This window comes from Chrysemys picta, chromosome 2 (assembly GCF_011386835.1).
Source record: "Chrysemys picta bellii isolate R12L10 chromosome 2, ASM1138683v2, whole genome shotgun sequence".
In the NCBI taxonomy this organism is placed as follows: domain Eukaryota; kingdom Metazoa; phylum Chordata; order Testudines; family Emydidae; genus Chrysemys; species Chrysemys picta.
This window is the reverse complement of record NC_088792.1, coordinates 42,651,506-42,668,381: the sequence shown is the minus strand read 5'-3', so window position 1 is coordinate 42,668,381 and position 16,876 is coordinate 42,651,506. Positions and strand designations below refer to the sequence as shown.

Genomic DNA, 16,876 nt, shown 5'->3' with positions numbered 1-16,876 from the left:
TTTTTTAATTATGTTAAATTTTGAGTTGAACTTTTGGAAACTTGCAAGTGAAAATATGAAATGTCATGCAAATCAGCTTGATGTTGAAAAGATGAAAATCCACAAGGCCAAATATATTACATAATACAATTTAATGAGTTGTTACAATTATAACAAAGGCCATGATTTAATCAGTTTACAAATCAGTTTGTCAAGATGTGATTCAAAAAAGAAATGTTTGCCTTATATATGTTTTTCATTTAAATATTTGTTCTTTCCTCTAGACCAAAACAGGGGTAAATATTTATTTATCCAAAGAAAAGATCGTGTGTTAGCAATGCCAATCTCATTTCAACAGCTTATTCTTTCACGTGTCCAGCTTTTGATGTCCTGTGGTAATGAAGTATTCCTGGTCACTTCTTGGTGAATGTGCATTGCTAGTTATAAATGATTTTTTGCTTGAAACCTTGTTATTTGATACCTACATGAGAAATCTCCAAGGCTTTGCTGCCAACCACTCTGTAGCGGTGGTCATCTGCAATAAAAGCAATTGTGATATGAGTAGATGTTAAGTCAACTATGTGTCTATTATAAAATATATTGCATATAATCAGTACAGTCCATTAATATGGGTTGTTGTCTTTTTTACAAAGAGAGTAGTAATGTTTAACCAAACTGATGTGATGTAATGAGGGAACAGAAAAAAAAAGGCAGTTATGAAGCACAATCTCCCTCTTGAGAACCAAGATTTGTTACATATGAGATTCTCTTTTGAGCATAGACTGATGGCACATCATGTCTTTTGAATTGAACAGCTGTCCAAAGGAGGAACAGACCAGAAGAATGATGTGGTCTGTGTAAGAAATGCCTTAACCATGTAAATAAATGCTTTTTAGGGGGGATTTTTCTATCTTTAAAATCTCTATCTTACAGTTATCAAAAAATCAAAGAGGAAAATATTTTTCTTTAATTATGGCAGATATTTGACACTTTAGTATATGACAAATCTCAATTTGTCCCATTCCCTTGGTAGTTTAGAGAAGGTTGCATGGGGCAGATTATCAGGGCCGGCTCTACTATTTTTGCCGCCCCAAGGAAAAAAAAAAAGCTGCCCGAACTGCCAAAGCAAAGAAAAAAAGCCACTCAGACTGTCGCCCCAAGAATGGATGGAATGCCGCCCCTTAGCATGTGCCGCCCCAAGCACGTGCTTCCTCCGCTGGTGCCTGGAGCCGGCCCTGCAGATTATGTAAAACAGAAAAACTAGGTCTGGCCTCTCACTACTCCATAGCAATTTATACAAATAGTATTTTTATTCTGCCATGAATGTCACCTAAGATCTATACTGCATCAGCATGACAACAGGAAGCTATGTAATTATTTTGACCCTGCCGTAAAGGTTCTGTTATGTATTCCTGCTATAATTTTGCTTTAGACTTAAACTTGCAAGTATTGTTGTGGGAGCAATTAAAAAAACAAAAACATAATTTCTAAATAAAAATCCTTTTTATAGAGGTATTACTGATATTGCTGCTATTACTGATTGTAAAAGATTTTTGTAGAACTATAACTGAAAAGCATGTTTTTACAATGTAATTCTCCAGGCTATTAGTATATTATACTGAGTAAGCCTTTTTGAGATATAGATAGATATAGATATAGATATATATAAGAAAAATAGGTTTTAGTACACAGTTTTTTGCATTTGAAAATCTGTTTCTCTCTTTGCATAACTGGTTTTCATATTTGGTAATATGCTTATCTGTTAATTTCAGTCACACCATACTACAAATGAATGCAATACCTTGTAACAGGTACTGTGTGTTGGCATCATTACATGGGGTCCAAATCCCACTCTCATGCAAGTATCCACACTGACTTCAGCAAGACTGGTTGCATAAATAAGCGGAGCAGGATTTTGACCAGTGGTTTTCTCACACTGTTCTATGTAATGACTTCAGTTGACTCTTTGTAGTATGTCAAATCATAAATAATCTTTTGTTAAACAAAAGTAGTAACTACAGATTTACACTGAAGACTAATTGCAGCAAAAAAATTATTCTGGCCTGGCAGTGTGGATGTTAGATTTGCTAAAACAGTATTTACACAACAAACCATCAAGAATGGGTTTGTTAAATTGTCTAAATATATGTATTTACACATGTTTACAAATTAAGAGCCAAATCTGTTTACATATTAAAGGCCAAATAGGAGTTTTGCAATTGGCTTCAGTGGACCCAGGATTTGGTCCAAATATAGGCAGTTTGTTATATCATCTCTTATATTTTTATTGAATTGTTTCTTCTGTCTTTCTCTCTTAGAATACAATTAAGGGGAGGGAAAGGAAATTTAAACTAAACAAACAGGTGGAAATAATTTTAAAGGCCTGACCTACACTCACAAAGCAGGGAAATTAAGAGTTAAGGCTTGAAACTTATTAGTTTCTAGTTCTAGATAGAAGGATAACAAAAGTACAAGGCAAACAATTCCTTTGGAGAGAAGAAGCATTTCAATTACCTCTTCCTTTTATTGTAAACTCATTCCTCACTATGAGTGGACTCCAAGCATCATAGTTAGCGGGTAAGTCACAAGAACCAAAGCTGACGTATGGATAAAGCAGCAAGATCATAATACATCGAAGTATCATATATACTGAAGAAATAATTCAGTGTCTTTAGATTTTCCTATAAAAATTTGTGATCTATATAGGACTTCATTCACATCGACACTAACAATAAGTATTTGCTTTGGCGGTAGTGGATCACACATCTGTTTAACTTGCTTTATATATATATATTTTTTAATATAAGGTTTCTGTGTCATACAGATGTGAGTCAGGTAGCATTTGATTTTCCCCCACTACTGAGGTGTCCCATGGTCAGTATCCGCTGGATTCTTGATTCATTGACTTTTGCCACGTGAATCCATCTCTTAGAAGAACAAGCTTAGTTTTTAACTCATAATCAGTCAGCATAAATAATAAATCCAGAAAATGTGCTGTATTTGTTGTTGTTTCCTCCATGTGCTTTTCCTCCATCCAATTTTATGTAAACTTCATCTCCTGGCTCCAAATGAAGAACCACGCTGTTACTGGCATAGTCGTAGTTCTGATCAGCATCCTGAGCAATTGCACTAGCTCGAACCTATGTAAAACAAAAACAAACATCAATGTTTGGTTATGAAACTTGGACATTCCTCCTGCATGGTGTAATTAAAACATGTCGTAAAAAGGAGTTGCACACATTCAGTGCCACTTTAAATATGCCTATACACTTCTCAGCTGTAGTTTTCCCCTAACAATATCATCACTATTTCTGCCATTGCTAGAAATGGTTTACAGTGTAGCAGCAAGTTCTCCCATTTTTCCTTTTTCCCCATATTTAGCAAGTAGGCTAAATATTTTAACTCAAATCATTATCACATGGCTTGTTTGCCTCTGATTAATATGAAACTGCTCACTCTCACATCTCCAGCTATTTTGCTCCTACGGACTTTTTTTTTTTTTTAACAAAAAATAGCTAGACTCCAGGGACCTGATTATGGGCTCACTCCAGTTTTAGATTCATGTAACTCTAACTCCAGTGGAACTACTCCCGATTTACACTGGCATGAGATCACTATCAGCCCCAGGTATTAAGGTAGAGTTTTTCAGAAATGTTCTGATCATCATAGTTACCAGATCGTGTTGCAAAAACACAGAAATAAAATATCTTTCTGCCAATGAACTTTAAACCCTTGTAGTTGATTTATCTCCAAATAAGTAATCAAAATCTAAATGAAATGCTGAAGAACAAAAAAATACTAGTGGGTAAACAATCCAATCCATAGTAGGAAATTCTGTTCTTGCCACATATTTCACTTAATCATTTAACTTCTGTACAGTCTAAAAGATATAAATTTTAAAATTACATCAGCATGTACTTTAAGATGAATTATGGAGATTTCAGATATTTGATTTTTTTAAAAAACTGAATATACTACTTTAACGCAAACATTTTTCCCTTCTTACTGTTTGGCTACTAATTGAGTTTGTCATTATTAGCAAAGAAAAAGGAATTTATTAGCAAACTGAAAGGAATTTATAATCAATATCAAATTGTATGTCAGTTTTGAGCTACGAATATTCTGTCGCATCCTCAAGTAAAGGTAATCCTTCAAATCATTTCACTATAATTTAGTTCTGCTTTGTAAAATATTTAAACTGATTTGTATGTGATTTATTTTAGTATAGCACATCATCTTTGTTGCTTGGCCCTATTCTAGAATAGTTATACAGAGCAGTAAGTGATTTAGTGGTTTTGCAAACCAGAAGTAAGTAATAATGCATGACTTGACTTACAATATGTGGGATTTTTATCTTCAGAATTGAAAAAAAAAAATTATAAGTCTAGAATTTCCATGCATTCCTTTTAAAGTTTAAATGATAGGTTTTCAGATTAAATTTTCATGTGGCATGATCCCATGTTAATACTGAAATGTTAAAAAGAAAGGCTCTTTAGCACTCCAGATCTCAAGGTATTTCATTATGAAGCTTAAGCAGCAAAAATTCTCTATGCATCACCTAGCAGGAGTGAGACCGGCTTACAAGGTTTATAATTGCATAACAATGTGCAAATTTAAAGGAATACATTAATATAGGAGTCATTGGTTCACATGTATAATTGTTTATTGAGATGATCTGTTTTGACCATTATTTCAGCAATAACTATCAAGGCACGGGACATTTCTTAGGGATTAATGACCATCAGGGCAGAATTGATGGCTTTGGGCCATTAACTCCAGAAATACTCCTCCATAGAAAATAGAGGTTGTTATTGCTACTATAAATGGAGGAAGAGGGAATAAATATGTGGCCATGGTTAGTTTGTTTTTTAATATCTGTGAAACAAAATGATTTTTCTAGGGAATTAATGCCCTGCACATTGGTAAATTGAATTGTTTAAATTACCACCCCCCACACACACACACACAGACAAATTCAATTCATGCCACAATTAAATTCTACTTGTTGGATATATCTAATATTTATACCTGTGTTGTTATGAATAAGTATATCTGCGGTACATTAACAAACTATTTGGGCTATTGGCTTTACCATTAAAGGTGTTCATTATGAAGACTTTATGGGTGATAAACGTTCGCTACAGCAATGGACATTTCATTGCTAAGACTCTAGGAGTACTTATTGGCTGTACTGAGAGAATGATTTAGACACTGAGAACCTAAAAATAATCTAGCAGATTGTATTAATTTGTGTATAGCCACAAAGCCCTGTAAATGCATTAACTTGGTCGCACAATCCAGTGTGTTACCCTTAAGGGTTTTTCTTCCTTTGTTTGGGAAAGCCAATGTAATTTCTTTTTAAAGCCTATGAAAATAGTCTCAGAAGACTCCTAAGTGTACTGCCCTAAGAGTGTAAATGTATTTCAAAATTAAACCATTAATGTAGTATCCATTTTATAAGTTGCATGACTGCCCACCTCATCATTTTATACAGGTACATTGGGACACTGAAATTGCAAACACATACCGGCTAAGCAATGTGATCTCAGCACTTCTTGTGTTTAAGCTCTATAACTATTAAGGAAGGCAATGCGTTACACTGGAGACCATGAACTTCCTAATATACATTGCTTTGGGATGATTTTTCCTATAAATCATGCCCTCTCCCCGTAGTAATTTCCTCCCTTAGAGAATACTATTGAATATATAACAGCATCTAGGGCAGACACAGACCCCGTTTTAACAATTTCATTTTATAATGTCTAGCCTTTTTCACAAATACCATAGAAAGTTAACTACTATCACATTGCATCACCCACCAGTGTTTCACGAACAAATCACACTTTTAAAAAAGGCACCCGTGCACTAAAACTAATTAATTTCAAATAAACTGAGTCCTGCTATTTAAGCTTAACCACCACTTCTCATCTTACATATAAAGATAAAAAAAATTAACATCCCTTGTACACAAGACTCTCCTTTCATTCAGCGTGAGCTGTGTATGTGTAGTCATTCTAGGGGGTTGAGATCTTAATTGTTGGGATCTTTTCGGTTAGTCTCAGGCTCAATTTAATATTTATAATTAGGTTTTCTCAAATGCACGCCTCACTTACTTCGTAGTGGTATTTTATTTTACTTCTAGCAGGTAGTGGGAGAAATACTTAATACGTTTTAATACCCAAATATAGGCTCATGATTTAATCGCAGATACGGTAGACTCACTACACAGCATTGCTTTTATAGGAAGAAGTCAGCGCGGTTGTACTACAATTTAGCACTGTTTTAATAGTGCAGGCTCAGCTGCAGACGCAGTATTTATGGTCGACATTTGCTAATTTAATTAATTGCCGCTGACGTCCTCATAACTCCATTCCACGGTACTTCTGAGAAACCATAAACAAAAGGTTAAGTGGCATATCAGATTAATTTACTGGCCTTTGCTGCTTCCATCTGTGCGCCTGCATTCAACACAGTGCCTAAGTGAAATGGCTCGCGTCTGGTTACAGTACAGTGAAATCGCGCTGTACAGGAGTGTTAAGCATTTTTAAACTTCATTTTTGTGCCTTTCAGAGGGGGGAGGGGGAACGTTAATCCGAAAAGCGACACGGAATAGTGACCATGGCACAGTGACATGGAATCCCAAATTTCAGCTTTATGAGAACAATCCCTATCCCTGTCAGTCCAAGAAAACCTGCCCAGCACATGGGTTAGACTGGAGTCTTACTGCACAGAGAGCAGCAAATCTGCAGTGTGCGCTTTCTGTTAGCTGCCAGCATCAACCTTGCAACATTTTCAATTTACTAGAGGGAAATTCTTTACATAGCGGTATAGAATTTTTCAGGTACGGTGTCGGTTGGCTTTCTAGTCCCAGAATAGGCCTGGGGTAGGAAACAGTTTATAGTTATTGAATTACTTGTAGAACAGTAGTCACGCTTGTAAGTTTCCCTGTGCGTTAGTTCATATAAATAGTATTTAGAAACTACAGTAGAATCTTCGTATCTGACCAATTTAAAGCTTCAGCAGCCACCGGTAATTCTGGCCACATGCCAAGCGTCTCTGATCATTTCAGAAAGCATGACAAGCTTCTTCTACCCACTGTCCATTAACCAGCATAGCGAAATGCTATAGTAGTTAGTACGAGAGAGAGCGAGAGAGTGTGTGTGTGTTCGGCGTACAGGAAAGAGGTGCAAAGTTACAGGGAACATTTCCACAAACTCAGCAGAAGCAGCATTTAGACTAATTAAAATGGATTATTCCTCTGTCTTGCATACTGTAACATCTCAAGATCTTTCATTATGTCGAATATTTCGGTGTTGCTGCGAAAAAGATGGCGAATCTCAGACTCTGAGCCCTAAAAACCAGGGCTCTTTCATGTTTGGTTTGGCTGTTACATTTTGGAAGAAATCCACAATTCTTGCTCTATCTGTACCTAAGAGAGTACTAATAGGGAGTCTGTAGATAATATTAATGTTCTTAGTTATAAAAGTGCTTTAACAGGGGAATTATGCCAGAATAATAAATTACCCGTTCTGTCAACAGTGCCTTAAAAGCCCCTAGCTGCCAGCCTATCACCCCGATATTGTGTCCAGTAGTTTCTATTGATGGCATGTTTCACACGGGAGATTCGGATTGCCTCTTGGTTACTTAGCTCTTAGTAGAATGAGTAAGTGGCCATGTCTCCTGCTGATGGGAGTTCTGCCCCTTCTAGTCCCCAGCTGGGCCATGTTCCCATTACCCTCTTACTGCGCGTTGGCTTCCCGTGCATTTCGCGTCTCCCTCAACCCCTTGCCCAGTGTAATCTTACAGAAACTCTTAGGGCGTCTGGCTTCTCTGGCCACCCCATGGGCCCCGCCTTTCTGTGCCTCCCGGCCTGGGCGCTTGAGAGAGGAGCATCCCGTGTAGGCAGCGGGGGGTTAACCGCAGCCCTCCAGGGTACAGTTCAGATCCGCTTCCCCGCGGCGACCCCCATTTTGAGGCCGTGCTGCTCAGGGAAAGGAGCAATTCCCGGCCACAGCCGCCCCCCGGGGCGGGGGGGGGGGAGGGGAGCGCAGCGGGGAATCGCTTCCCCCCACGTGCTTGTCAGAGTCTCTCAGCTGTGCACGGCGCTGTCTCCGGATGCCCCGCGGTGCTTTCCAGCTCACTCCCCTGCAAGCGCTGTCACTTCAGCACCCTACGGGGTGTTACTGAGCATCGCTGGGCCGGGGCGGCGGCCTCCCCCCCTTCCTGTGCAGACGTGCCCAGGGCGGCCCGGGCTGGACCGGAGAGGGTGGGGAACACGAGGGCAAAAGGAGCCAGACAGCAGCGCCCAGGTTTGGCACCGCCCTGCTACCGCTGCAGGGCCCCCGGAGCCCCCGCTCTGCCCCGCCCGGCCGGCCGGGTCCCGGCTCCCCAGAGCAAAGCCGGATTGACTCGCTGGGAGAGAAGGGACGTAATCCCCGTCCCCCGAGGTCATCGCAGGGCTCCGAGCCTCCTCCCCGGAAGCCAACGGGGAGTTTCCCCATCGGCCTTAAGGGGGCGGGACAGGCCCAGCCCGGGGCCGCCTAGCTCCTAACGCCCCCCGGTCCCGTGTCCGTCCCCTCCCCGCCAGGCGTCCTCTCGGGGCCCGTCCCCTCCTCCCCCCCCCCCCCCCCCGGCTGCCCGACACCACCCCTCCCCCGCGGACCTGCCCTTGCGTACCCCCTGCACACCCCCGTGTGCTCCTCTCCACCCTCCCGGGCCCACTTCTCCCCGGCCTCCCACTGCCTCCTCTCCTCTCCCGCCGGTGCTTCCCCGCGTCTCCCCTCTCCGTGATCCCCCACATCTAGTTCCTCTGCCTTCGGGCCCCCCTCTATGTCCCATCCAGGTCTGCCCCGCTCCCGCCACCCCATATCCACCCCGGACTCCCCCGGCACCTGGTGCCCCCGCCCCGGGCTCCTCCCCAGGCCCCTGACGCCCCCGGGCTCCCCACCCCCGGGCCCCGGCCCCTCACCTGGTTGTTCTTGCAGAGATCTGCCCACATGCTGGTGCCGTCGCCGCCCCGCATCAGCACGTGGTAGGTGAAGAAGTAGATGCCGGGGATGGAGCACGTGAACTTGCCCGTGGTGGGGTCGTAGTGGTTGCCCAGGTTGGTGACCACGTCGTCGAACTTGAGCACCTCGTAGCCCTCGTGCTGGCGCTTGAGGCCGGCGTAGAAGGCGATCTTGGGCACGGTGCTGTAGGTGGCGGCGCTGATGGCCCCGGCCGCGTTCAGCCCCGGCGCCCCGGGGGGACCTGGCAGGCCCTGGCGCCCGGGCTCGCCCTTCTCCCCCGGGGGCCCCACCGGCCCGGGCGGCCCCGGCTCCCCGGGCGGCCCGCGGGGCCCCGCCTTGCCCGGGCGGCCGGCCTCGCCCTTGGGTCCCTGGATGAAGGTGGGCAGGGACTGCATGAGGCCGCGGTCGGGCGTGGCCGCCGTGCTGGGCGCCTTGGTGCCGCCGTAGGGGTCGCAGACCATGCGGCAGGTGCCCAGCATCTCGTAGTGGGCCGAGGTGCCGGCCGAGCTCACCAGCACCGGGATGAGGATGACCAGCAGCAGCACCATGACCACCCCCAGGGCGCCGGCCGCGATCAGCCGCCGCCTGCTGCCCACCAGCCGGCTCAGCGCAGGGCGATCCTCCTGCCTGCTTTTGGACAAAATCTTGCTGGTTGGGCGGGGACCTCCTCAGAGCCGAAAACACCCCGAAACCCCTGGCGAGCCCGAGCCCCCCGGCTCCGCTCCTGCGGCGATGGGGCGAGGAAAGTGCCCGCGGCCTCTCCACAAGGCAAAGTCTGAGCCCCGGGCACCTGTGGCTGTCGCTGCTCTAGCGCGCAGGGAGCTGCAGCCCCGCGCCGGAGCCGCTCACACTTTTATGCTCCTGCTGGCGATCGACTTTTTTTTTTTTTGCATACGGTGCCACTTCGAATCAACTTTCCCTCGCGCCGGCCTCTTCGCGCCCCTCGCGATCGCCCCGCTTTCCTGCCCCCCTCCTTTTTTTTTTCTGCAGCGACAAGAAGTCTCCCAAGGCAGCGCCGGCTGGTGAAACTTGCAAGGGCGCACGAAAAATCCCCCCTCGCGGCAGCGGCCCCGTCCCCTCCTCGCCGGTTCCTGCTTTCTTCCTGCAACGCGCACCCGCGGGCGCTCTGCGGGGCTGCTGGCTGGGTGCGGAGCTGCCGACAGAGTGAGCGCTGGAGCCTGCCCGCTTGCCACCTGCCAGGAGAAGAGGAGGCTGACAAAGGCGCCGAAGCAATTTATAGGCACCCAAAAGCGCAGGGGAAAGGGGAGCTGCTTTGGCATCTCATTCCAGCAGCTGCTCCGCTCTTCCCACTCACACCGAGTTTGGCATCACCCTGCCAGTGTGGGGATTTTTCCCTCCCTGCAAACGGATGAACAGTGAAATCGTGGGCACTCCCTGGCGCTGAGAGTCTCTCCGGAGCGGCCCGAGGGGAAGAGCAGGGTTTGGATACCTGACGGGTCACCGAGCTAGGACGGAAAGGTCACCCCCACCTCCTGGTTAATGGGTCCCCGAGCTCTCCCCAGCCACATTAACATGGGATTGGAAATATCACTTTTCATCTCAGGACCAGGCTTCTCACTTCACCTGATTGTCCGAGTGAAAGTTATTTGAAACCACACCTCCCTCCGCTCAGGCGAAAGGAGATTAGCTGCTCCCACGGATTGTAGAGCACGGGCAGGTTCCTTATGACACCCCTAGAAATAGCTCGTGGGAAATGTCTCGCTCTTGGAATTAAAATTAAACCATCTACTGGTGACTTGTCCAAGGCTGCTTCATATTGTAGCCAGCTCCCGTTTTGTTCAGAATATGGTATTGTGATAAAGAAGTTTAAGAAACCAAGCCAGTGAAAAGGGCTCCCGCTCATGCAAATCAGCCTAGCCCAGGACTAGGGTAAAGATAGGACTGCCCCGGGTAAAGATAGGGACAGGAAATAAGTTTTGATGGCAGGGTCCCTTCCTCCCCTCCTCTTCCCACTGGGGGCTGGTGGGCACCTCTGGTCTGAGTGGGTAGGTGAAAGACCAGCCTGCATGTTACATTGGGGCCAACTCCCCACAGAGGCTGTTAAGCAAGTTACCCAGTTAACAAAGCTACAAACTGCACAAAGCGCTCTTTAAATAAATAAGCAGAATTGATTCCTAAATCATACTTCTGCATGCAAGAGCAATGGACGTCAGTCAAAGGCGGGTGACATTTGCCTGTCAATACGGGGATGATAGCTGGAAAGCGTATGACTTATTACAGCGGGGCGAGAATCCGAAATGAGCCCCAGCAGCAACTAAGACAACAACCAAATAATACCATCTCCAGCGACGATCAGAGGGGCTGCGATCTTGTCTGGGATTTTGTTAGCACGAATCGCCTCCCCCCGCCCCCTTCCCTTTTCTTTCTTTTCTACTCCGCAACACAATAAGGTCAAACAGGCAGGCGGTGGGAAACAAAGATTCATCGATTCTTCCTTTTAAGCAGAAATGTCAGCAGCTCCTTTTGCTCTTTCCTGGGAGACTCGAAGGCAACGAGTGAGTCCAAGCGGTGCAGAGATGGGCCAGCCCAGCTGCTTATCTCCCCAGCAGGCTGCTGATAAAGCTTCCGCTTCCCGCCCTTGTAAATATTTCCCCCTTTTCTGTTTTTTGTTACCGTTCTACTTCTTTAAAAAAAAAATCTTTATCTGGCAAAGACACAAGCTAGTCAGTTCCCTTAGCTATGAGCTCCCACTCCAGCCCTTTGGAAATCAGCTGAAGCCACTTGTTTAGACCACATCGTTCGCCTCCTCCCAAAGGACAAGCTATACAAGTCTGCTTTTTCTTCTTTGCAAGGAAAAGTTCTGGTAGGAGCTATAGGGCAGTGTGAAGCATCCTCAGCTTCATTCTTCCCCAGCCCCAGTAACATCATGATCAGGGCTGCTTGTAAAGCCCCACTTCAAGTGCATCAGGCTGCAAAATAAATAAATAAATCGTCTTAAATGCTCATCCTGCCTATGTGTGGTTCGTCAGGGACCATTCAGTGACCTTGGTGGGTATGTGTAAAAAAAGTATTGCACAAGATCACCTTCCTCTGGATTAGAACAGCCCTGGATATACAGAGGCCCCAATCCTTCCATCTGGAAAGTTATTCATAGCTCAGCACTTCCACAACATGTTTAAGGGGTGTGAGTGTTTGATATGTTACTGGCTTCTGGAGGGGTTGGTTGCACAGTTGTAGCTGAAGTCAGAATTTAGTCCAGTTTATCAAGTAATTAAATGTTTCAAATATCTTCATTATTATTATTAGGTTACACAGTTGCTGATCCTCCTTGTCCTTGTCTATACTGGCCACCCCCATTTAATATTGTCCACACACCCATCAGTGCTTCTCCCTAGCCGTTAGGACGAAAGATTATACAAATGGAAAAGGTTTACTCATCCTTCCGGCTAATCAAGGCTTTCTGATACTGATTCAGCTCTCGGATTCCTGTAGTCTTTCCTAGTGTTTTTGAAGCCCTCTTCCTGGTCTGCTTGGCACAGCAACAGTTCGCCCAAAGAAGGGATCTCAAAGTCAGAGAGAGAACAGTTCGGGCTTGATGGGAAGAGGCACTGAAGAGACAGGCAATAGGCCTATTTCAAACTACAGTAGTTGACAAATGGCAGTTTTTCATACTAGGAGGGAAAATGAATAAAACCCAAACAAGACAAAGTACTGCGTATGGCTAATAATCTGTTCAGATAGCCCACCGCACCACTGTACCTAACTACTTCCAAAAATATTATAAGGGAGTTTGTGCTCAGAACATCTGTGAGCTAAAAGTGTTATTAACCTCTATTTTTCAGCTGCGACACAGAGAAATCTTGTCCAAGAGCACAAAGAAACTTTGTGCAGAGCTGGGCATTCAACCCAGATATCCTGAGCCCACGCCCTAGCCCAGTACCTTAACCACAAGACCATCCTTCCTTTCTAATAGAAAAATGCACACATATAAGAGAGGTAAGACTGAGCCAAAGGGGCCAAACGTTACCCTGAAGGATCCAACAATCTGAGACTAGAACAAAGTCAAGGCACTGTGAAAAATCAGATGTTTTGGGCTCACTTATCCTTTGGCTAAAAAAACTGGGCATTTGTGTTCCTGTCGTGGTACTTTTGAGCACTGATATGCTGTAGTTAAGGCTGGAGTAGTGCTTACTTTATTAGCCCCTCTTCCAAGGTAAAGTCTGGGTTGACAGCCCATTTTTAATTTATCCCATTACACCTACATTAGATGTTGCTAGTCTTACAACAGTGATCGTCCTTACATTTCTTTGTCTAGGTACACCTCTACCCCGATATAACACAAATTCGGATATAACGTGGTAAAGCAGTGCTCCGGGGGGGCGGGGCTGCGCACTACAGCAGATCAAAGCAAGTTCAATATAACGCAGTTTCATCTATAATTCGGTAAGATTTTTTGGATCCTGAGGACAGCGTTATATAGGGGTAGAGGTGTGTTTTTACAACCTCCCGTGGCCTTGTTCTCACCTTTTTAACCACTTCCCCCCATCTCTCTGTTTCGGTATAAGAGGCCTACTGTTCACACAAGGATACTGCTGCTGGTGCTTGAACTTGGACACACACCTCCTGCTCCCAAGCTCCTGCCATTTGCAACAACCTACCTACAGCTCTTTTCCTTACTGACTAGTTGGTTAACGTTGATATAGTCTCGAAGGTGTAAAGCATAATCTGAGTGTTACATCTCTTTGTGAGGATATACCAACACCTCGGTAATAAGAAAAGGGAAAACAGACTAGGTACTCACTAGCTAGAAGACAGGGAAATATGGCCAGCAACAAAATGGCTACTTTAGGACTACAACTGCCTCCTTGTTGCTAAATGTAAAGTCTTAGGCCCAGAAGAGCACGCTAGGAAAAAGTTCTGATAATAAGGCAGCCCGGCACACTGTAGAGTTAGTAAGAATGAGGCATATGCCAAACAAGGGGTTGATTTGATGTTGTACCGAGCACCATGATTATATTTGAAATTGCCTGTGAAGCCACAGCTTTTCTTCCTTGTCCACAGCTGCTTCTCTTTTGTTCAGATATTATTTTTAACACTTGCTGCTTTAAAAACCATAAAAAGCATTTTAGGTTACAGCTGGTCAGAAAAAAAACGTATAGAAAATAAAGTTGTGTTGGTTTGTATCTTTAAATTGCTGGTTTAATGGGATACATTTGAAGCTTAAAGTTAGGAGCCAAAGTCAGTGCTGGGGTGTCCCAAAGAGTTACACGCACTTACGCTAACAATGAACCGGGTTCAAAATATGTACTTTGAAATACAATATGAATAGGGGAAAGGAGCACATCTGAATGGCTGGCCTAGAGGTACCACTACGAACTATCACATGTGGCACCAGAGTTCTGCTTTCTGGGCTTTTCTATTCTTGCTACATTCTTATGCTTCACCCATCACTGTAAAATCTCAGCACTGGCAGATTTGTGGTATCCTGAGTCTGGAAGGCCCAGTGCCACTCAACAGCATCATCTGGTGGATAAAGAACTGTTTAGCTGAAAGTTGGTGGAAAATCAGTAATCAGCTCATCTGAATGGATAATATATTTGTAGTGATGCAAGTCATGTGCTGGATTTTTTAACCATACTAGATTTTCTGTATACCAAAGATTCTCAGTTTCTGTGTTTAGGAATCCTGGTGCTCTGCTTATCATTTCCCCCAAACATTTTAATTTAGCATTTCTGTTGGCAGGATATTTTCTAAGATTTGAGCAACTTTTTTGTGGTCAATAATCCTCCAAATTAAATCTTACCACAAAGAAAAATGACCTTTGACACATCGATCAGGATGGGTTTGGTACCAGAAGAATGTATGTATCAGAATAATCTGCAAAAAATTAAGTTTAATCTTGAAAGGATTACAACCAGTTTTCAAATCAAAATCAGGGTTGAGTTCAAAGAGGGCTGTCACTCAACTGACAGGGCTCAGCGAGGGGAAATTGCAAATAAATTCAACATCTCTCTTCCTTTTTATCTTTTAATCTGAAAAGATCAGTAAAATATGACTAGTTAGGAGGGGGAAGAATTTTTAAACTGCAAGATCTATATTCAAGTCATGTATATAGTGTTTTGACTGATGAATTATTGCAGATATAAAATGATTACTGCACATATAAAATTAGTCTTAATCAAATAAGAGTGAACATTTAACTGACCAAGTTTAAGGATATTAAATGATCACATATAACTTGATAATTGCACACATAAAGATCAGTAACTAACCATATACAAACATTCATAACCACATCTGTGCTCAAGTATTGCAAAAATTAAATTGCTAATTGCAAACATAAAAGTCAGTTCTTGTAGATCTCCCCTCCCCATTTAAATTTGTACTTATCATTTTCCTACGTGCTTCCATCTCTGCTTTTACTCTAAAATGGAAGTCAACAAGCTATATTCTCCTCTTAAATTAATTTCCACCCATAACTCTCTAATGTGTACAATATAATGTTGACGTGAGGCACATGAAAATTACAGTGAGCCACTGGAATATTTTTAAAACCAGTAAACATATTAAATATGTTTTAAAAACAATAATACACGCTTCCAAGTATGCATCCAATTATTAAATCATTTTCTGTATAGCATGATTGATCCTGCAACACTTAGACTGTTGTAACTGCAATGGTTGTATTCATTGCCTAAAGCCAGTGTCACAGTCCCTGGGCTGGCTGCCCCTGCTGAGTCCCTTTTCTAGTCCTCCACGTGCACCCCTTAAAGTGACAGACCTGTGCCCCCACTTCTCTTTGCGGTGGGGCCCTAGATAGACATGACTTAGCCTTGGTGCCACCCCTCATTCTCTTGGTTACCAAGATACAGCTTTCTTGCTGCAACCTCTGACTCTCAAGCAGTCTGTGTCTGCCTGCAGCGGCTGACATCTTCTGTCCTCCCTTTCTGCAGGGCAGACCTTTTAACTGATCAGTGGCTTTTGCTCTCCAGGTTCACAGCATTGGCAATACAGCTGTGTCCCCAGGTTTGGGGTGGAGGAGGTCATCTCTTCACAGTTATTAACCTGGCTATTGTGTTTGGGAGACCCCTTATCTGGACCATTGTGTAGCCTTCCCTAACAGCCCCCTTTTGATCAAACTCCACATCAATAACCCAATAAACAAACACACAGAGACAGGCACAATATTCATACAAAAATAATAGTGATATTTCCCTGTTCTCCCCAGCCAGCATTAATTCAAGTGGTACCATATTGCTAGCAGTGAAAGTAACAACTGCAACATTTTTTATAACTCTGTAAATAGTAAGTAGAAGATAAATACTTCTTAGGTGGTACTAAAATTAAACCCAAAACCTAAAATCGTACAAATAAGCAGAGGTATAAATCATGCTGCACTTCTATTAAAAGTTACATCAATTATTAAAGGCAGTTGAGGGGAGATTTTCGGATGATTTGATCATGAGTAAGAATTTGGGTATCTTTGAAATGGTGATTAGAAGGCCAGCACAATTAAACAGAAGAAAAGGAAAAGCAAAAGGAGAGACAAGCTTCTCCATACTGTCATCTGCTGTTTCCTTCTACCTCCTCAAAACCTGCAAGACTCTCTTTCCATTGTTATCCCAGCCTAGCAATCTTGTGGAGTGATATACTGCATACTATGGTCCTTTATATTCATCAGGAGTTTGATGGATGGGCAATAAGAATGGATAGCTGGGAGTGGAAGCTCAAAATTAAAATCCTAAGAGTGGCAAGTTGCCCGAGAGGTTTATTTTTTTTCTGTCACCTACTCAATATATTCTTCCCTTTGTTCCTTGATTATTAATTTCAGAGTCACTAATGGTGTAATTTATTCCGTAAATTGCAATTATTTCTAACTACTTGTTTGTCAATATTTGTAAAAATTCAAGCAGACTGTATTTGAACCT

At 43.6% G+C, this 16,876-nt stretch overlaps 1 protein-coding gene across 1 annotated transcript; it reads right to left on the bottom strand.

The window, feature by feature from the left end:
* Positions 1-41: 41 nt before the first annotated feature.
* Positions 42-11,854, bottom strand: C1QL3 (complement C1q like 3). The gene is made up of 2 exons (XM_005282433.4): positions 8,948-11,854; positions 42-3,119 (listed from the first exon to the last, which is right to left on the bottom strand). Exons 1-2 carry the CDS (start codon positions 9,533-9,535, stop codon positions 2,940-2,942), a joined length of 768 nt encoding a protein of 255 aa, XP_005282490.1. The 5' UTR covers positions 9,536-11,854; the 3' UTR covers positions 42-2,939.
* Positions 11,855-16,876: the final 5,022 nt, after the last annotated feature.

What these genes read in the sequence shown, in the direction of transcription:
- C1QL3 (XM_005282433.4), bottom strand. Translation starts at nt 9,535, where the DNA reads ATGGTGCTGCTGCTGGTCATCCTCATCCCGGTGCTGGTGAGCTCGGCC. An exon ending in ATCTCTGCAAGAACAACCAG is followed by an intron (nt 3,120 to 8,947) that starts GTGAGGGGCCGG and finishes TGTTTTACATAG; the next exon opens with GTTCGAGCTAGTGCAATTGC.